This window comes from Ceratotherium simum, chromosome 38 (assembly GCF_057802395.1).
Source record: "Ceratotherium simum simum isolate JZ-2026a chromosome 38, ASM5780239v1, whole genome shotgun sequence".
Taxonomy (NCBI): domain Eukaryota; kingdom Metazoa; phylum Chordata; class Mammalia; order Perissodactyla; family Rhinocerotidae; genus Ceratotherium; species Ceratotherium simum.
In genome coordinates, this window is record NC_141937.1 from 24,007,880 (window position 1) to 24,030,509 (window position 22,630).

The following is a 22,630-nucleotide window of genomic DNA, read 5'->3' on the forward strand; positions in this document are numbered from 1 at the left end:
TCATTTTTTAAATAAGGCAATGAAAAAATTTAAAGAAAAATTAAAAGATGGAAAGAAATACAAGGGTAATACTGCTTATTTAAGGGAGGTGGAAATATGGGCAGTTATTTTTTTCTTTATTAGCACTATATGTCTATAGTGGTGAGAGTATTTTTACAATGACAAAAAGTATTATTTTAAATGCATGAGGCAATTGCAAGAATCCTTTTAAATGTGCCTTGCCCCTTGTAGGCCGATTCTGCTGAGAAGCTGAGAGAATATGGGCTTTCCCACATCTGTAGCCATCCCGTGCTGGTGACCAGAACCAGATCTTGCCCCCTGATAGCACCTCCGAAATCACCTCTTGTCCCTCCCTGGAAACTCATCCGTCAAAAAAAAGAAACTGTTATAACAGATGAAGCTCAAGGTATGGTTCATGTTGTCTGAAAATCTTTCTAATTAATATTTCTCTGTACAAAGGTCTAATAGTTCCATTTGTAATGAAAGATAAGTCTCAAGGCAAACCACTCAACATTACACCTACAGCCCACATTTCACTCATATCCAAAGTTCATGTCTTTAAAGGATTAGTTCTCCACATCTCAGAAGTCTGGTTCACATCTAAGCTGACTGGATGTGTCAAGCCCATTCTTTGGGTGATAGCATTGTTATTATTATTGTGATAAAAAAGTGGTTTGTAACAAATACTCTAGAAACTTAATAGCATAAGTTAAGGCACTGGAGTGAATTTCTAATGTGGTAATCACTCTATGGTACCCTGTAGGACGTAATCTTTGAATTAACTGATTTCTATTTAGAACTCCTGTGAGAATTGAACTGCTTCCCTGGACTGGCTCCTGTGTCAATATTGTCACACAGCCACAGGAATGGCAGTTTTCCTCAGAAATAAGCAGGCTCACACCGGCCGAGAGTGGGGCCGAGGGACTTTCCCACCTTGTTTTTATTCTCATGGTTCTTTTCTAAATTCATCACAATACACGTCTAATTCTTTACTCCTTCAATCTTTTTCTCTACAAGTCTTCATTCTTACTCCTTTTTCCACGAGCCCCAAGTCTGGATGGAAGACAGACCAAGATGGCACGAGAAGAAATGAGCGAGACCATAAATCAAAAATCCATTTGAAAGCGATTTGAATCCATCGCGAACACGAGAAGAGAGGACTAAAAAAAAAAAAAAAAAACTCACTAATAATTTAAAAATTTCAGCCTAACAGAATAACTCATAATTTGTTTATGTTTATTCAACATACGTATACCCTTTCCCTAGCTAATTTAGTTCTCGAAGTTTTTAATGAAGGATGATAGAGAATTGGAGTGCTATGGATTATATATACATACGTATGTGTGTGTATCTATACATAATATAAATATATGTTTCTCATGCTAAAAAGCTTAAATTATGTTTAATAATAACAAAAACTATTTTGTTATGTTTTTTTGTGTTCATTTCCTTACTTTTGCATTTTCTCCCTCTGTCTTTTCTAATATCTCATTATTTTCTGGCTTCATCTAGCAACAGTACACCACATTCTAGAGGTTAATGCACTGGGGCTGTGTTCACCGCCTGCCACCTGAATGAACAATGAAGGCAGAGCCACAATGAACATACCTCATGCTGGTTTACTGAAGGCATCACTCTGAGGCTTATAAATATGCTTTAAGCATTTGGTCCCATGCACCATGGCTTGTACCCCTATTGGTGGTGTTTGCTGTGGCTCCTGATACCAGTTTAAGTGTTGTTGATCTTTCATTGCAGGTGACGAGAGAACCATATCTTGGTCACAGTGTAATACATAAGTCTCTGCGGTCCTCAGGATCCTAAACTGCAATAGCCACACAGATTGGAATACGTACCTTTTCCTTGCCTCCTACTTCCATCCATAATTCCCACATTTTTAAAATATAAATAACAACTGTTAACCATGCAATTTTCCTCACATTTGCTTTCTGATTCAGCCAGGACAGCTGGCAGCAAAGATTTCTAGCATAACATGTTTTATTCTTGCCAGAAAAGAACAAAGATGAAAGAAATGTCTGGTTTGGATGGAGAGGAGAAATGGCCAGTTTGTTTTTTATTTAGGCGTGTCTCCCGCTCTCCGTGCTGCTTGATTATTTCAGTCATTTCTTTACACTCCTTGAGTGTCTGCAGTGGGCTGTTGGTGCTAAGAAAGTCACATGATGCCCAAAAGGAAAGAAAATCTTTTACAGTCACGCGCCACATAACGATGTTTTGGTCAACGATGGACCGCATAGACGACAGTGGTCCCATAAGATGAATACCATATAGCCTAGGTGTGTAGTAGGCTCTACCATCTAGGGTTGTGTAGGTACACTCTATGATGTTCGCTCAACAATGACATCATCTAACGACACATTTCTCAGAACGTATCCCTACCTTAAGCAACGCATGACTGTACTTTTAAACTCTGTATTTTAGTGAAATGCATAGAGCCACACTTAAAACAGCTGTTCATTCAGAGCATCAAGGAGCAGCTGGATGAAAGGAAAAATATGGAACATACAGCTATTTCCTGATTTCACTACTGCTTGTTGTGTAATTCTGTGTTAGTGACAGCTTTTGTCAGCCGGGGAAGAAAATCTAAGGATTGGTGCCACTCCATGATTGCAGTGTCCCACCTCGAGGCTCACCACGTAATTGTCTTTCTTCTCTCTATTGGGTTTAATATTTAAAGTGAAAATTAACAGAAGATCAATTTAGAGGTTACCCCAGAACAAGCACAGAAAAATCACGTGCACTGTGTCAGAGCCTCACTTTTTTCCCTTCAGTGGGCATCTTTCCACCACTGCGGGAGCATTTGTTAAAATAATCCTCCACACTGTTTAATGTCAGTGTCCACCATGTTAGTGCATGGGCTGTGTCCCATATCCACTGAGAATTTCTTACTGCTAGGTCAGCTTGAGACTCCCTCAGGACCGCCCACCCATCCTCCTTGACTAGCCGCCTTCTTTTCTACTCATGGTCTTTACTCTGTTGCATATTCTGTTCTTCCACTGCTATCGAGTGAATCAGTCCACATTTCCTCTTCACATCCTGAGCAATAGTGTGATAGAGGTTAACTAAGAGAACACACGTTTCAGTAAAACACTTATAAAAAGTCATTCCTGTACTCGAAACAGAAGCAAACGCCAAGGAGTAACTCCTGAAGACATTGCTGACTTTCTCCATCGGGACTTCATTGTGTTACATAGTAAATCTGGAAAGCAGTTGAGGAGTAGACTAAAGAAATCTAACACTGGCAGGATCCATCAAGCTTTTTCAATTTAAAAAAAAAAAAAAAAAACCTTATGTGTCCTAGTACATTCCTATTTAACTTTCTTGAAATTTGTCGGGAAAATAGTAATCTAATGAGAACTGCATTAAATTGTTAAGTTTCACATGTAATCTTGGAAGATTTTTTAAAAAGTACATCACACTGCCTGTTTCTTTTTAGAACCAATAATAAAGAAACCTGAACAGTTTCTCGAGATTTCAAGTCCGTTTTTGAACTATAGAATGTCTCCATTTAAAATTCCAACAGAAACGTAAGTCCATAGCATTCTTTCCCACAAATTCATCTTGTTCTCAAAAGAAGTATTTTGTGATTTGTGTGGCTAAAAATAACACTAAATGGGAGCATTTTGAAGAATATTCATTTAACAAAAAGGCCAAATATGTATGAAACATACTAAAGGATAGTTCCTTGATCTGGTATAGCTTATGATTTCGCTAATCCACTGATCTCACAAACATTTTCTGGGCTGCTTTTATGTGTGAGTGTTATGGGCTCAGTGTTTATGTTCCCTTAAAACTCATCTGTTGAAGCCCTAACCCCAGTGTGGCTGTATTTGGAGATGGGGCCTCCAAGGAAGTAAGTACAGTTAAATGAGGTCGTAAGATTCGTGTCCCCAGAGGACTCTCTCTCTTCTTCTCTCCATGTACTGAGGCAAGACCATGTGAGGACACAGTGAAAGGGCAGCTGGCTGCAAGCCAGGAAGAGACTCCTCACCAGAAACTGCCCAGGCTGGCGCTCTGATCTCGGACTTCCAGCCTCCAGAACTGTGAGAAAAAAACTGCTGTTGTTTAAGCCCCCCAGCCTGTGGTATTTGGTTATGGCCACCCTAGAAAACTAACACAGCAAGGCACTAGATTTCACGTGGAGATAAAAAGATAACACACTTGTCTTGACCCATATAGATACCAGCTTCTGGAGGAAGCCAGATATCTAAGTAAATGATTACAATAAAATGGAATAATTGCCATGACAAAGGCATGTCACAAGCTCTGTGGTTGTAAAGCCCTCAAAGAACCTATTTTGCAGAAACAATTAGAACCCTGAATAGAGGCGTCCTGATGTCAGTGATGGTGAAGGAGGTGGAAGAATGTGCCGTCAGCCTGTGACACAGGTGACTCTCCTTCTGGGTGTCGTGCCTCGTCATCTTCCTGGTGGAAGTGTTTGAGGTCTCACCTTGCCTCTCTTCCTCCATCACCCACGCATCATCTTCAGTTTAAAGTTGCACTTCAGAGGCTCAACGGAGGCCTTACCTGAGGCCAGTGTTGGAGTGGCTGCTGTGAAGGCGACTGGATAGTTACATCATAGGAAAACCAAAGGCAAATGTAATACAATAATATGTTGATATAAAGAAAGAAATTCTGCTCCAAAAATCAACGTGGATGAATCTCACACACAAAAAATGGACCAAAGAAATCTGGTATAAAAAGTACACGGGGGTCTGCCCGGTGGCGTAGTGGTTAAGTTCATGCACTCTGCTTTGGCAGCCCAGGTTCGGATCCTAGGCACGGACCTACGCACCGCTTATCGAGCTGTGCTGTGGCGCATATAAAGTGTCCCATATAAAGTGGAGGAAGAAGGGCACAGATGTTAGCTCAGGGCTAATCTTCACCAAAAAAAAAAAAGTACATTGTTTGCTTTTTATTATTCTATTTTAAACACTGAGAAAAGAAAAATAAAAAGCAATATATGGTGTTGGAAGTCATGATAGTGATTATCTTTGGTGAGGAGTAATGGCTGTGATTGGGGGATATATCTGGCAGGGCTGTGCGGTGCTAGTCATATCAGTATCCCCTGATCTGAATAATGGTGATATGGCCATTTTTACTTTGTGATTTTTCAACAAGTTTTACATTGATGGATTTGTGTACTTTTTTGAATGTATTTCAGTCTTCAATAAAAGTTTAGTAAAATGTTTGAATGGCGTATATTATAGGTCACACATACAATGACCATTAGACATGGTTTAGCCTTCTCTTGGCTATATTAAAATCTATGACAGGAGTATAAGCTGATGAAGAAAAGCAGTCAAAATTCAGATCAGAAGCCTGTTCATTATACTGTCCTATTTTTGAAGCCTCTTTATGTCATAGCCAGTTAATTTACATTTTATGAACTCTATCAAAGTTGAAAATATTAGAGATATTCTTCAAATCTTTTATCTTTAAGGCTTCTGTCATTTCTAGACATCAATGATTGAACATTCAAAAGCGTGTGAGGAGAGACCCCTGGGCAGCCCCAGTAGACAGACGTTGGCAGTTAGCGATGTCAAGCCATGAGGGACAGCTTTGTAACAGAAAAGACAATTTACTGCTACTTTGGTTTTAAAAATTTGTTACTGTTAACAAATTCGTAAATCTAGTTTTTCTCAAACTTTCATTTTAACTTATAATAAATCTTACTTTATACATAAATCTATTAATGTCTATAAAATTTTTAAATAAATTTAATTAGCAACATTTATTTAAACATTTTAAATTGCATTTACAACATTATTATATTTTATTTTCTCTTAAAGTACTTTAAAAGCCAAAAATTATAGCAAATAAAATCTTGCCAAGTATTTAAATCATCATAAAAGTTCAAATACTCAAACTCATGTATTTTGAGAACCTTAATTTTTCCTATACATACTATTAGCTTTTACAAACCAAGATTTTCTTATACCTTTTAACTTACTAATAAAGCTAAAATTAAATATTAAGATATACATTTTAGAGCCTAATTTGTTGGATTATGTAACATGCTAAATTCTTTCATATGTTAAAAAAGGCAAAATACCACATACACACAGAATTTTCCTAAACCGCATAAAAATGTGAATGCTTCATCATTTTTCTAATTAATTTTATACTTAACACTACCCACTAAGATGATGATTTCACCATTCCAAATAATTTTTGGTTATCAGTCAGCAGATGAAGTTTGCATGCTAATCAGAGACTTTGTGGATCGTAAGAAGCAGAGCTACAGACCACCAGGACAAATTCTTTCATGATTCAAAATGCCACACCCAGACTTCTAGAATCTCCGTGCCATTAGGGACCACAAATTGGTTGGTCTCGTAACCTGAACTCTCCAAGTTACTCCCTTACTTGATTTTCTTATGTCTCTTTCACTTTTCTTACTTTATTAAGGTGGATAAAATTCTGTAACCCAGATCCAGGTGACTTCGACATTTGACGGGCTTCAACTAGTCTATTCACCGCTTGGATCTGTTATGAATTCCCTAGCATACTCCTCCTATCTGCCAGAGCCCGAAGCAAAGATATGTGAATGGCATTTCATCCTGTGAGAAAGACACGACCCTCGTCCCGCTTTGCTGTACAGTCAGAGTCCTCAGATCAGCATAAGAGCAAGCCCTTTCTTTGGCTAGCCCTTGAGAGTGGCTGCTGTTACAACCGCCCTTCACTGAAGCACCATCTTTGTACCCACACCCAGATTTGCCCCGTTCTTGCCTCCCGGGCTTGTTTGAAAGAATCAGAGCCTCACAAATATGTTTGTGCTACCCTCTAGTGGCAGTGTCAGGTAAATCAGAGAGGTTTAGCTTGAGGTGAATTAAGTTTTACCGAACTCTAGCAAGGAAAAAATCTGTTATTTTAGGAAACTTGTATACATGAAATTTAATTTTATCTTTGAAATACACTCACCTAAAATATATATACTATAACAAATGTCTTTTTATTGTGCCTATAAGCGACTAGCTATGGCAATGGTGACTTGGGTCACATCAGCGATTACTTGAAAGGAAACACTGTATGTTTGGGTAGCTGCTATGAATGTCACAGTTATAAACTTAAATGCTCAAGACTCGTAATTAAATTTCTGGCTTTGAGCCTTATTTCGCTGATACATTACTCTGACACTTAGCTAAATCAATTCTAAATGTTGTCCACTTCCCATGTTCTGACCATCAACATTCAAAGATGATGACCATAGCTTTAAAATAAATAGTGTCCAGGAAATTACACCAATGCATTGACTAATAGAAACTATCTCTTCAGTAGTGTAGAAAGCAGTTCAACATTTTTAACATGAAGCAAAAAATATTAATGGTTGTAAAAGAATGAGAATGATAGAACAAAATCAGAACATTCTCTTGTTGACAAAACTGCAGTTACTTAATATACAATGGAAAATTTGCTATTTTTGACAACGTGGATAGACCTCGAGGGCATTATGTTAAGTGAAATAAGTCAGACAGAGAAAGACAAATATCGTATGATCTCGCTTATATGTGGAATCTAAAAAAAACACAAAACTCATAGATGCAGAGAATAGATTAATGGTTGCAAGAGGCGGGGAGGGGGGTTGCAAATGGTGAAGGGGGTCAAAAGGTACAAACTTCCAGTTATAAGATAAATAAGTCCTGGGGGTTAATATACAGCATGGTGACTATAGGTAATAATACCACATCGTATGTTTGAAAGTTAAGAGAGTAAATCTTTAAAGTTCTCATCACAAGGAAGAAAATTGTAGCTGAGTGGTGATGAATGTTAACTAGACTTGTTGTGGGGAACATTTTGCAATATATATAAATGTCGAATCATGTTGTACACCTGAAACGCATATAATGTTGTATGTCAATTATACCTCCATTAAAAAACAGCAGTTATTTATTAGTTACTTTCAACAAGAGATTAAGATAACAGAAGTCTCGTTTCATTTTTCCATTAGTCGTTTTGTACAATCTTTTATTAAGAAAGGGGTGCCACTAGGATCTGGTTTACCTTCCCTTATGGAAAATGATGAAACTACCGCCGTTAGCCAGCAGGACTTAAGTCAATTGACGGGAACTGTATCTCAGGTAACTGTTACTATTATTACTCACGTTTATAATTCTTAACCATAAAAGATTTTTTGTTAAATTGTGAAATATATTCTACATAAAAGAATGTATAAGATGCATCTGAGCAGAATAAAGAATACTATTAAACAAGCTTCTTATGTATCCGTCACCTAGATTAGAAAATGGAATATTCACCTTTTAAGGAAGTCCCCTCCATGTCTGTTCTGGGTTGTATTTTCTATCTGCCATTCAGAGTTTGGTATTGATCAACTCCAAACTCTTCTAATTTTGCCAATTATGTATATATTCATTAAAATATATATAGGTTAGTTTAATTGTTATATAATTTTATTTAAATGGGTTTTTGTGTTAATTCTTCTGGGACTTCTTTCACTTAACATCGTTGATGAGATTCGTCTCCCTTGTTGCATGTCACAGCTCGTTCATTTCACTGCTGGAAGTTATTTCTTGTATAACTAGCCTACCATTTTGTTTCATCTTTCATGATGTTAATGACTATATTCATTGCTTCTTGTTTCTCACGACCACGAGCAATGGTACCACGACTATTCTTGCATGACTCTGTGTACATGTGCACCTAGCTATGTAATGATTATTACCGCTGAGGCAAACACGATGACATGTCTTTTCTTATACAACTTTTTGTACAAGCTAATTACTGCATTTTTTTCATTAGATTGCTTTTCTATGACACATTAGTAGGCCTTCCCAAACCTTAAAAAAAGAAAAAAAAAGAAAATCCCTCTAAACACCATTTGTCACACAGTCAAACACATGAGATATTCTATAAATGCCCATTGTGTTCCTGGAGACATCACCTCTTGAACCCTTTGCCCTCTTGCTCTAGTTTACGCTGATGGAAACTTGCACCTCTCTCCTCTGACTGATTTCCTCACTATGTTCTCCTCTGAGTATATACCCTAATTTTGCTGGAGCACACCTTCCAATACTTCCTGAGAAAAGATGTAGGAGAAGTGAAAATTGTGAGAACTTGTATGCCTGCCGATGTCTCTCTTCCACCTTCCCGCCTGATTTATGTTTTGGTGGAATATAGGATTCCAGTTTCGAAGTCATTTCTTTCAGAATTTTTGAAGCTCTTTCTTGATCCCTTGTCTTCTACCTTCAAGCATTGTCCTTTCTTTCTTTTTTTTATTCAACTTTATTGAACATCACCACACACACACAAAAAGAAGAGTTAACTGTGTTAGTCATGTGAGGTGATGGGTGTATTAATTACCTTGATCCTGTTAATCATTCTACCATGTGTGTGTATAGCAAAGCACTGCTCTTGAGAATAGAGATGACATTGCGATTCTTGATCGTTTGTATGTGACTCTCTGTCCTCTCGGAAAGTTTTATGACTTTCTTTTCATTCTTGGAATAATGGAATTTCACAATGATTGGCCTTGGTATGAGTCTTTTTATGTAAGTGTCTGGGTACTCCCAAGGCGTACCTGGAAACTCGTGTTTTTCAGTTCTGGAGGATTTTCTTATACTATTCCTCGAGAATTTCCTCTTCTCAGTACAATAATATTAAGTACATTCACATAACTGTACAGGCGGTCCCCAGAACTCATTTCGTCTTACAAAACTAAAACTCTATACCCATTAAACAACAATTCCTCATTCCCCCTCTTGTGAGCCCCTTAAAACTACCATTCTGCTTTTTGTCTCTGTGAATTTGACTACCCTAGGTACCTTGGGTAAGTGGACTCGTACAGTATTTGTATTTTTGTGACTGGCTTATTTCACTTACTACAGTGTCTTCCCAGTTCATCCATGTTGTAGCAGGTGTCAGAATTTCTTTCCTTTTTAAGGCTGAATAATATTCCATTGTATGTAAATACCGTATTTGGTTTATCCATTCATCCATCAATGATCACTTGGCGAATAATCCTGCTATGAAGATGGGTGTACAAATATCTCTAGGAGATGCTGCTGTCATTTCTTTTGGGTATATACCCACATGTGGAATTGTTGGATCAATATGGTAATTCTATTTTTTTTCCCAGGAATTGCCACACTGTTTTCCATAGCGACTGTACCATTTTATATTCCCACCAAGAGTGCACAAGGGTTCCAATTTCTTCACATCCTCACTAACACTTATTTCCTGTTGTTGTTTTTTAATAATAACCATCCTAATGGGTGTGAGGTGATGTCTCATTGTAGCTTGGATCTGCACTTCCCTAATGATTAGTGATGTTGAACATCTTTTCATGTGCTTGTTGACCATTTCTATGTCTTCTTTGGATAAATGTCTATTCAAGTCTTTTGCCTATTTTTTAATCAAGTTTTGTTGTTGTTGTTGCTCTTTGTAGAAGTTCTTTGTATATTCTCTATGTTAATCCTGTATCAGATGAATGATTTGCAAATATTTTTCCCATTCTGTAGGTTACATTTTCACTCTTGATTATGTTCTTTGATGCACAGAAATTTTTAATTTTTGTGTATTCTAATTAATCTATTTTTACTTTTGTTGTCTGTGCTTTTGGTCTCATATCCAAGAAATCATTGCCGAATCCAATTCCATGAGGATTTTCATCTATTATTTTCTTCTAAAAATTTTCTAGTTTTAGTCTCTTTGTCTTTTATATAACTTACTGTCCAAACTTTCTGTTGAATTTATTTCACTTTTTTCCTACTTTTAAAGAGCTTTCTCTTGTTCTTGATTATATTTTTGTAGAATATCTTATTTGATAGATGGATATCCTTTTATCTTTCTGATATTGCTAATTTTAAAAATTGCTGTCTATATTATTGTTTTTGTTTTCTGGGAATTTCCCCACCCACATCCATTATTTTCTTTCTTTCATGTAAGAGTCTTTCCTCAATTGTCTGGTGATACTTTGTTGTACATATGTGTTTAAGGAATTTACGACAGTAAAGAGCTGCTAATGGAAGCAGCTTTATAGCATGGATACAGTTTGTCAACTGGAAACTTTAATTTAGGTAACTGGGGATGAATGAACTTCATTTTGGGGTATGATTAGCTCCAAATGTCAGATTCCCTGGGCTTTTTCTCTGGCTCTGATCAATTTCTCCAGTTAAGGGTCCTCTAATCTCCCTGCTGGGCTTGAATGGGGTCACAGGGGTTGGTGTGCACTTATCCATCAGTGTTACTGAGGCCAAGCAGCACAGAGGAGCTGGGAGTTCCAAGGTTCAGCCTATGGTCTTTCACTTAATTCCTCTGCTCTCTGTAGAGTAGCCTCTCCTGCTTCCCATGGTATCTGTGAACTCAGATCCGGAGATTTCTCATTTAATTTCTGGACTTGAAGCAACTTCTAGTGGCCTGTTTAGACAGAAGAGGGCTACATACTAAGCCAGAAGGGATTAGGGAGAAGAAGAGGGGATTTGTCTGTTCCTTATATAGACATTCATCCCAATCTTGTATTTTCAGCCCATATCTCATTCTCTCCGTCTCAGATGCCTGCTAATTGCTTCTGGGGTCCTAAGACACGGATGGGCTTGCTTCTCACTAGCCCTTAGTATTCACTTATCTCTACTCTGTTATCTCCTTCATCCACTTTACATCATCCAAAATATTGTTGACATCACCCATTATCGGTCTATATGAGGTTATACCATTTTATCTTTTAACCTTATTTTAATTGTATTCCAGAGAAAACAGAGCTGTACATGTGAATTCAACTTAATTTCCGTGTTAAAATTTTGAGGAACAATTTTTATAATCTGAAACCAGCCTTTCTAGGTTCTATACATTAATTGCCAATTATAATCTCATTATACTCAATCCGTATTAATGACAAGTGCCTCATACCAAGTACCATATCTACTTAGAGATACTGTTTTAATTTAACTTTATTATAAGATTCAATCATATGATAAATTCACATATTCTTTGTTTAAATGTCAATAAACTTAAACCCTCAGCCAATTTAATTAAATTCACATCTTTTGAATTTTAAGGTTAAAAGTAAATTCTCTGTTTTACTGTATTTTTTAGTAAGTATTTGCAGAAATCTATTTCTTGAATATTTAAAGACTATTTCCTCTTTTAAAAAGTTTGATGCTTTAGACAGCTATAATATTTTGTTGAATTTATAAGTGGTTTCTTAATGTGTTCCTTTCAATTCACAGGGTAATGTTGCTTCACAAGTTATACCTGGAAAAGGTAAATTAATAAACTTCTCATGATTTTTTTCACAGACATCAAAGCACAAAGCAGTCTCTGCTTCTTGATAGCTTTTAGCTCTCCCTTCTCCTGGCTCTCTGCCTCTCTCCAGCCTCCTCTGATGTGTTGAGTCTAGTCTGCTCTGGACTAAAAAAATCAGATAATCTCACTTGTTAAATTCAAGCTTAAAGTCCAAATAAAAGACGATTTGATTAAGGGCCCATGAGTAAAGTCCATGTGTTTTGATGCATGCACGTTATGAACCATTACAAATTCCTCAGTTCCTAAATAGGGACTTAGCCAAGCCTCAAATTCAAAAAAGTATGTGGCATGTGTCTATATAAAATTCTGGTTCAAGAAGTCTATAAGAATTTTATGCATTACTTGATAAACATAAAATAAGATCACAGAATCACTGACTATAGGGAGCAATTAAGTGGCTTAATTGAAATAATAAATGCATTTATTGCAATAGATCTTTGAAATAATTGAATAAATGTGCTATTTTTCGCAGTAATCAATAAATGCAGTAGATCTTTGCAATAATGAATAAATGCATTTATTGCAATAGATCTTATAGAAATACATTTGTTGCAATAAATCTTTCAAGTTTTTCTGTCTTCTTCTATTGTCTGAGCCGTCCCTTATATGAATATGTCTGTCTATAGCAGATTTTAAGTACATAAGCTAGCTAATTTCTGTTATAACTATAATCTATAAAGAATGTGTGCACAAATTTATGAAAATGATTTCAAAATTTCTGAATACTCTACTGTACGTATAAATTGTGATTCAATTCTCCCAAGAGTATGAAAATGTGTCTCTGTATGGACCTCCACAAATTTGAGGGCTGCACGTAAATGACTGTATCAGTAAATGTTTTCTCAAAATAAATTTTGATATGCGAACTTCCATCTATAAATTTCCCTTTCTTAATAACTTCATATTTAACCACATAGGTGTATTTGACATGTTTATCTTCTGCTATGCACAGATGAGCTAACAGACCTTGGATTGAATGATGCAGCCCATCAAGCTGAGAGAATTAGTTTGGAAAGAGATTTGGTCAGCCAGACGACAGAAACACAGGAAAAATCGCAGGAGGAACTTACAGCAATAAATACTGGTATTTCTAAAGAAATATGGTTAGATTTTGAAGACTTTTCTGTATGCTTTGAGTAAGTATAATTTTTTTTGTGTGTATTTAATATAGTGGATATATAAGCTATTAATTTTTATCTATCATTTAAAAGAGTTAAGCCAATATTAGTCTAGTGTTGATATAGTATCAAACGAAAATGTTAGAAGAAAAAATGGGTGAGTCGATTGTCCACATAGAGAACATTAATAGCCTAACCACGCTAAGTCCCTTTTCAGCTTATCCTCAAAGACTTATTTAATGATGAAGATGAGGACACTTTATTCACTGAGAGAGATCATTTTTGTCCCTTTAGGGCAACTAAGTCAATACAGTTGTTGTTATTTTTTTCCCAGCTTTGTTGAGGTATAATTGATAAATAAAATTGTAAGATATTTAGAGTGTGCATGGTGATGAATTGATACATGTATACATTGTGAAAGATTCCTCCCAGTGAGTTAATTAACACATTCATCAACTCACATATTTACCTTTTTTTGTTGTTGTTGTTGAGAACATTTAAGTTCTACTCTCTTGGAAAATTTCAATTATATGATACAGTGTACCATGTTATACATTAGATCCTCAGACCTTATTCCTCTTATAACTGAGAGTTTGTACCCTTTACCAAGCTCTCCCTATTTTCCTCACCCCCCAGCCCTGGCAACCACTTTTTTCTCTCTGAATTGCTACTATTTTTTAACTTTCATGTGTCTTTACCTTGTTCTACCTATCATTATTTGATTTTAAGAAACTTAACATGTCGTACTAGTCTGTTGTGTATAATGACAATAACCTGTTATAAATGTTTTTCAGGAATATATATATTTTCCACAAGCCAAGTTCATATTGCTTTAACTTTCAAAAATCAGAATTCAAGGTAAATATATTATAATCTCTTCTCTTTCCCTTCTTATACCTAAATTTTTGATAGAATCTTGCTAGTGAAAAACGCCTTCAAATTTGTCAAGCCTTTCTAAACTTGTAACAAAATTATATTTTAAAAATTAATTCTTAGGGTCTTCTACTAATCTCTTCCCCAGACAGTAAGCAAAACTTCGCTACCTCATATCCTTAAGTGGGATCCATCTGGTTACATCATAGTAGTTCAATCCTGAGCTGCATTACTATATAAATTCACATTCAGACAATTTTGATTTATGAAGTAATGAAGGGGAAGCACAATAAATTTATTATGTTTGATTTCAATTAGTGTTCACGGAATTGTGTGCAATTCCTAAAACATAAGCACATTTTCACTACCATGTCTGTTATTTTTGCCCACATTCTTCCCTCTGCCCAGAGTTTGTTCCCCTTCATCCTTATTGCATCCATCTGGCTAACGCCTAGAATCCTCCAGAAGAGCATGGAGGTCCTTGACTCTGTGAGACCTGCTTCCCTGGCCAAAGAGTCTGAGTCAAGTATCTATGTACCAAGTATTATTTATCGCCCCCAGACACTTACCTCCCTCCATCCTAACTGTCTGATTACTTCTCCGTGCCCCTCCACTTCCCCACTCCTTGGTGTCAGCATCTTTAGAAGAAGGACACTGTCCTTGTGTTTAATTGCAATACTGGTCATGACATGAAGCAAGAACTCAATAAAAAAATTGATGAATGAATGAATTAACAAATCTCACATTGAGTGGAATTTGGGGGAAAACATAAAACGTATCCTGGGAATCTAAAATGTACCGAAACTTGCATGTTGCCTGTATGGGGCCGTACAAGCCCCCCATGAAAATCCCGTATCTCCGTGAGCAGTGTGCAGAGCTGGGGGAAGTAAGGAGTCTTGGAGATGACTTTTCCCATGGCACTTGTCCTAGAAGAAAATGCAGGCAGAGAAAGCTTTTTGAGCAACCTGTGTTCTGTAGCTGGCTACCTGACCTGAAAGTAAGAATCAGGTCTCTTGTAGTGACTGGGCGGGTAGTGGAAAGAAATGGTCGACCTAGTCCTGAAGTCTGTCTTAAAAGCACCCAGAGGAATGTTTGGACTTATGAAGATAACAAAACTGTTAATTTCAAACGACTGACCGCAGAGCATGGTATGAGAATAATGTGTAGTGTACAGTTAATCTAGGCGTGTTTACATATTCAAGCTGTTGGCAATAATAAAATGACAGTCATTTATAGGTTCCTACTCTGTTGCCGGCCCTGAACTAGGTTCTCTGTTACATTAACTCCTCATAGCAAACCCTATGAAAGGATTATTATTCTCATCATTTTTCAGGTAAGGAAACTGAGGCAGATCAAGGTTGAGTGAATTGGATAGGATCACAAAACTAGGAAGTGACACAAACATCATGAGAACTGGTTGTCTGACTTGGCGCCTGTGCCTTTGTCACTTGGGATGCCTGAGGAAGAAGCAGATGAGTGGCTCTGGGGCTAGACTGCCTGGTTTTGAATCCAGGCTCCACTTGGGGTGGGACTTTGGGCACTTTGTTTAAGTTCTCTTTGCCTCAGTTTCTTATCTATAAAATGGCAGTAATAAAAGACATATATCATAGAGTTGAAAAATAAGTGAGATAATGTATGCCAAACGCTTAGAAGAATGCCTATTAATTAGTGAGTGAAAATAAATGTTGGCTGTCATTGTTACTAAAGGCAGTTTGCATATGAGTTTTTGTTATACATCACTGTCCTGATATATATGTGTAGATGTTTGCAAAATGGCCAAGTGTTCCTTATTCTGATCTTATTTTTAAAAAGTAATGGTAAATAGAGGCTTTTTTTTCCTTTTAAAGTCCCACCTTGGCAAAATAAAATGATGACATCCCTATGAGTCCCTTCTTTTCCCCTGAAATTGTGTGTGTGTGTGCGTGTGTGTGTGTGTGTGAGTGAGGAAGATTAGCCCTAAGCTAACATCCATTGCCTGAGGAAGATTGGCCCTGGGCTAACATGCATGCCCATCCTCCTCTACTTTATATGTGGGACGCCGCCACAGCATGGCTTGATAAGTGGTGCATAGGTCCGTGCCCGGGATCCGAACCTGCGAACCCCTGGCCGCCGAAGCAGAGCGCATCAACTTAACTGCTATGCCACCGGGCTGGCCCTCTCCCCTGACATTTTTTTAACATCAGTGGTGTGAGAAAATGATAACTTTTTCTTACAGATTGTTGAGACCCAAGCTTAATAGCCTTTAGTATGACCTGAAAGGAAGGACTGTGGTCTGAGGCCAGACATTCTTGATTTGAGTGGCCAGAGGAGCCGCAAGCTGAGTTGAGGGCATGGAGCCTGCGGCCTATCCTCTGCGCATTCCTTAGCTGATCCGTTGGTGCTCAGCGTAGGGCCGGGGCAGGGGGCTCTCAAAAGTGCCTGGTGGGTGGCACCAGGGCAGAGTCCCTCCATGTGGTCTCTGGGGCCACTCAACCCCCAAATTCTCAAACTCTGAAAAATGACAGCGTGTGAGCTCTGCTGAAACTCCTCCTCAAACACGCACGCTGGGCTGGCAAATTCAGGGGTCCCGCATAGTTTGAGATAGTGAATATTTGAAATAACCGTCTCTGTCACCAACATATTGCAGATAAAAGGAAACACATGAAGTAAAATGTCACATGCTAACTATAGGAAAATATTGGGGGAAGCAATGGTATATAACATCGTTACATTGTATCCAGCATTTCTAGCAATCTTGTCGTGCTTCATTGAATAAAAGTGTTTCCTTTTTCACAGTATTCCTAGAGATTTTTCTCATTTTAACTGGTTATTTTAATATTGTTGTAAAATAATGTGAAAAGCTTTTAAAGTATAACAACAATTAAATTCATGTAACTCATTTACCATATACCACAGTCAAAATTCCTTTGAAGTACTGAGAATATGAGAGGCAAAATAGCACAATAGTTGAGGAAACCAGGCTTGGGGTCAGGTAAATAGTTAGACCTACTTTGGAGTCTCAGCTTTGCTACTTGCAAACTCTGTGACCTTTGGCAAATCACTTACCCTCTCTGTGTTTCAGTATCTTCCCCCATAATTACGGATATAATAGTACCCATATAGGATGAATTGTGATCGTGTTCACATAACCCTATGTGGCTTTCCTTTAAGGGAAGTTCTGGTTTTACTCAGTACTTTCTTGCATCTCCAAAATAAAAATCCAGTTTGGTGCATTAACATGCAATGGGTATATTTCTGAAGATCTTGTAGAAAGAAGGAATAGAAGGTTTTTGTCACATACCACTCTGCAAAATACCGTAAAGCATCCCCTTTAGACATTTCCATGCTCTGCCAAAGTTACTCTGTGGGCTGCCTACTTATCAGGGACCCGTTCTCTGAGCACTGCTCAGCCCTGAGCCCAGTCTCGTCCTCTATTTGTCACTTCTGGAACAAGCATATCCCTTTTGTTTAGTCATGGAGAAGAGCTTGACTCTCTCTAATACGGCAGCCAGTTTCACACAGGCCCTGCAGACCCAGCTTCCATAGACTATTGCCGACATTTGCCAGGTATGATTTTCTTCATATCATTAAACCTGTAAAGCACTTACTGTGGTGTCTAGAACACAATAAGTTCTCTATAAATTTTAGGTATTGTATTATTATTATAAGTGGGAAATACAGCATTAACAGACTAATATTAAGTACAATGATTGTTCTGATTTCTTGCAGTTCACAGGGGAACGAGTGTCCTACTATCTATTTGTGGATAGTCTAAAACCTATTGAACTACTGGTTTGCTTTTCTGCATTGGTCCACTGGGGAGAATCTGGAGGTAAGAGGGCTCTAGAAAAGTATAATCTTAAAGCCTAGCTCACCTTCAGTCCAGGGGAAATGCATAGGAAGATTTTTAGGCTCTGGATGAAGGAACTTATTCCCTCTCCAGACTCTCTAAGAGAGTCACACTTACACCACCTCCTGAGATCGTCTTCCTCCTCCAATTCCAAAGATCCTTTCCCGCCTCCCACCTTGGCCCCCTACTTTCATGATTATACGTTAGAATTTATCATACCAGTAACTACATCCTCTCAGTTTCAAGCTCTCTGACCACCACCCCCGACTTTCCAGTTGACTCTCTATACATCTCCCACTCCCACAATTCTTTGACTCCACTGGACCACCATTGACCCTACCACTTTTTCTCTGTCCATCTCTCTCCTCACGTCCTTATTTCTCTCCTTCCCAACATAGTCTCCATGGTCCACCATTGTGGTTGTATCCTCACATATACCCTCAACACAATTGCTGTGTTTACCCTCTTATCTTACTTTCTTGGCAAAATCCTAATGTTGGTTAAACCCAACAACTGAACCTAAGCTGTGGTTGCATCAGAGCAACTGAATGTGACTAGAGAGAAAAAAAAGAAATCATACCAGCTAGCCTTAGTTTAAATTGAGGACAACAGATCTCAAAAACGCCTCTAAGCACTGCCAACATTTCCCTAGTGCATTCATTTTTCCCAGTCTCATTCTCAAGCATGACTATTTCAAATTTTCAAATCACTCTCTCTCTCTCTCTCTCTCTCTCTCAATCTCTAATACCCACTCTCATCCTCACTCATATTCAGCTGATGATCTTGCTGCTGTTTCACAGAAGAGATAGAAGGCAGCAGAAGTGACCTGCCTCATCTTCCCATAATGAACTCTCCTAAGCTCTTGTTAGCCTTCTCTCCTGTTCTAATGGATGGACTGTCTCTGCTCCTCTCTAAGGCCAGCCCTTTGCACACACACGCACAAAACATCATTCCTTAATTCTTTGGCCTGTGTTGTTAAAGCATTTTTCTCTAACTCAAATTAACAGTACCTGGCACTGAAGAGGTTCAATAAATATTTGCTGAATGCTTCACATTGAATGTCTTGCCAACTTTGAGAGCAAGGCATATGATTTTTCACCAAGATATCCCCAATGTTTTGAATAGTGTCAAGTATATAGCAGATGGGCGATTAACACTTGTTGAATAGACTTTCCAAACTTTAGTGGTGTAAGCTTAGTATGTCTGCCTAACCAATAGCTCCTAAGCCACACCATGTTCTAGGACATTCTCTGTGTGTACAGGTGTTTCGGGTTATGGTGTGGCCATATAGCCTCGGCTTGAGTGTTATGTGGAAATAGGGTAAAGAATATTTTGCCCTCATCTACTAATGAAGAATAGTTGATATTCTTTATTCATTTGCAGAGAAAAACTTGATATTAAAATTAAATTTTTGTTAAATATTTGCTATTTCTACACACAAAGTCAAAGCTAAGAATCAAATGTAAAAAGTTAGATAATGGGATATTTTGACCTTACTTTGCCACTTTCTCTTATTTTCCTAGATGTGGTGTTTTTCCTCCTTTAAAATCACAACTAGAGGAATAGTGTGATTATGGCTGTAGATAATAAAAGTGATGGCATACTCCATTGAGATGTACCTATCTGTCCTCCTCTTGCTAACTTTCCCGTTCCTGGTTTCTTCACCCAAGGGGATGATTATGAGGAGGAAAAGAAGACAAGGGAGGAAGGTCTGGGTTCCACTTGAGTATTATTTCCAATAGTTATTTATCCAGAGTAATCAACATTTTTAGAATATCTCTAATTCCTGATTTTATTATTATTATTAATGTTGTTACTGGATAAAAAGCAATACCAGTGAAGGCCAGCTATATTCTCACAATCAAGTTTTAATATTTTTCACTTTTTCTCAAGCTTTAAGAAAAGACAGCCCTCCCATAGAGCCTGGACTACTTATAGCTGAAACAGTTTCTTGGAAATCTCTGAAGCCACGCAATCTTGTTCTGAAGATTCATACATATGCTACCAAGGCTGCAATCATTCGCCTGCCTGTTGGGTATGGAATAACTTCATTGTTCCCATACTAAGAATTATTTGAAGACTTGTAAACTGTTGACTACTAAATAATTAAACAATATAGAATCTAGGATGTTTTTTCTTGAAGTGATTTCATAAGGCACAAATCTATCATTGTGATTTTTGAGAAAAATAATTACATGAACATGTAAATTAAAGAAATGTTGTACATTGAATCCCCTTTTGGAAGATTCATAATTGTCAAACAGTCTGGTAATTTCTTTAGTAAAGAATATGGTTTAAACTTCTTTAACCCAGCATTTCCTAAAATTAATTTATTAAGAATACTTTTCGTTTTCTTGTAAGTCTTACTATATTCTTTAGCAAGAACTATGATTTTATTTAAAAACAGATTGAGAAACATAGTATTTTCTCCTACCAATCTATAGTTTTACCTGTCGTCTGTTTTGGTAGATTTTATTTCTAATTAAGATAAAGTTGGCTAAACACGTAACATTTTCCATTTTAAAGACAATACGCATAATCAAAAAGTTTTCTTGATTTTGATAAATAAAATTCAAAATATCACCTCATATTTCAGAGGAAATAAATATTTTTGCTGGATTCCCCAAGATCAATCATGCTAATTCTATGTGATGAATAAAAAGCTATGGCTCTTGAGAAAAAAGCAAAGCCTAAGCAACAAAATCCAATGCTAAAATAATGTATGGCAAGCATCCAATATTCCTAGAAAATAATAAATTTTAAAACTTCAATATTTCTCACACCTGCCCTAAAAACTCTGACATGGAGAGATTCTCCCAGAAATCATTAATTACTCTGTCTGAGTGTCTCATCCATTGAGACAACCAAGGACAAGGAATTAATAAAGAAATCATTTTACCCCACAGGACCTAACCTATCAACACGTATGTTTTAAACATGCTCTAAATGTTCAATAACTGAGAGGCAGTGAATGTCTCTGCTCTTAATGATACTGCCACCTGGTAGGAGAGACACAATTGTCACACATTAAATTATGCATTGGTGAGAAAATGACTATAAAATCTGCAAAGCCCTACAACACTGTGAATTATTGCTGTTGTCAGGGAAAAATCAAGATGAGTCTTGTGACTGCAGTGTATGGGAGATATCTCCAGTGTGTGCAAGTTTGTCATCTAGTGTCACAACTTTTGTCTGACATAATTAGTGAAATAGAGATGCCATGATCTCTGAGGGTTCTTTGAGAGTGAAAATCCAAGGGTCTTGATCATATCTGTGTTAAAGAATTCAACTCTTAGTAACGTTTGACTTTGAGCACAAAGTGTCATCAAGAAACTAACAGAAGGAAGGACCACAACAAAGGAAATACTTTGTCCTCATATATCATCCATTCTCTTTAGGAGACACATGGTGCTGTTCACTGCATATTCTCCTTTTGGGCATTCCATAAACATCTGCAGCATGGTGACTTTCGTCATGGGAGATGAAGATGCTGTGCTACCTTCCTTTGAGCCGGTAAATATTTTAGCAACTAAAAATCAATTTTAGTGATTTTTTTTGTGTGCTTTATTTTCAAAGAATTTGAACTAAACCACATTCCTGTTTTTTATTCAACTTACCCATTTTTTACCTTTTAAAACTATTAAGTATATTCTGCAAGAAATTCCCAAATATGACATGTACAATAAACAATCTAAACTCCATAGAGATACAAATAAAATAATTTAGTTTTTCTCTGACAATTGCCTTCACATCTGTTCTGTTGAATCCCCTTTCACATCTGTTAACGTCTGTTATGAGAGGTTCGGGGATTCGATCGGAGACGTAAAAGACACTTTCCACTCCAAACAAATGGACTGAAGGTATATTTTATTATATAGAGGATAGTTAAGGTGACAGTCTGCAAACAGATCCAAATAGGTCAAATATTAAGAGGGAAAAAACATCAGCCCGACTGGAAAGGGAAAACACCCACATCGGCTGAAGAGAAATGACACAAATCAACCAGAAAGAGAAACACCAGGTTGACCGAAAAGAGAACACATCAAATCAATTACTTCATATCAAATCAATTACTTCACATCAAATCAATTACTCACAACATCCACGCCCCACTGCCGGGAGAGCCCTGTCAATCAACGCGGCTGGGCACCTGGAATCACACGTCCTGGGCAAGGTGTCCCTTCCACAGGTGGAACTCTCACTAGGGCTCAGTTTCCAGCAGTTTTTATACCATCAGTAATTTTCAGAGTAAGCAATTATAGAGTTTGCAGAGCAAGCATTTAGTGTTTCCATGCACAAAATGGTTATCAGTGGCGTACGTGCACTGAGCCCCCTGGCTAACGTCCCAGCCCAGTAGTTGTGTACGTGCATTGTTCTCTTTGGTTATTGTCCCAGCCCGGCACAGATGGCCAGTCCATCCCGTGCTACGACGCTCCAAGAGCCTCGAAATGTTACAACTTGCAACTCCCTCCGTGAGAGAAGGGCCAGTTCCCAACACGCAGAAAGCAGCTTTTATATTTTTTTTGTGTGCTGG

The 22,630-nt window shown here is 37.5% G+C and overlaps 1 protein-coding gene across 1 annotated transcript in view; it reads left to right on the plus strand.

The window, feature by feature from the left end:
* ADGB (androglobin) overlaps positions 1-22,630 on the plus strand; it is a 174,749-nt gene that overhangs the window by 76,464 nt on the left and 75,655 nt on the right. Inside the window, exons 11-19 of the mRNA XM_087425200.1 lie at positions 232-406; positions 3,452-3,542; positions 7,967-8,096; positions 12,201-12,234; positions 13,229-13,412; positions 14,189-14,252; positions 17,976-18,078; positions 19,990-20,131; positions 21,495-21,609. Of these exons, the coding sequence (XP_087281326.1) occupies positions 232-406; positions 3,452-3,542; positions 7,967-8,096; positions 12,201-12,234; positions 13,229-13,412; positions 14,189-14,252; positions 17,976-18,078; positions 19,990-20,131; positions 21,495-21,609 (1,038 nt within the window). The remainder of the gene's footprint in view (positions 1-231; positions 407-3,451; positions 3,543-7,966; positions 8,097-12,200; positions 12,235-13,228; positions 13,413-14,188; positions 14,253-17,975; positions 18,079-19,989; positions 20,132-21,494; positions 21,610-22,630) is intronic.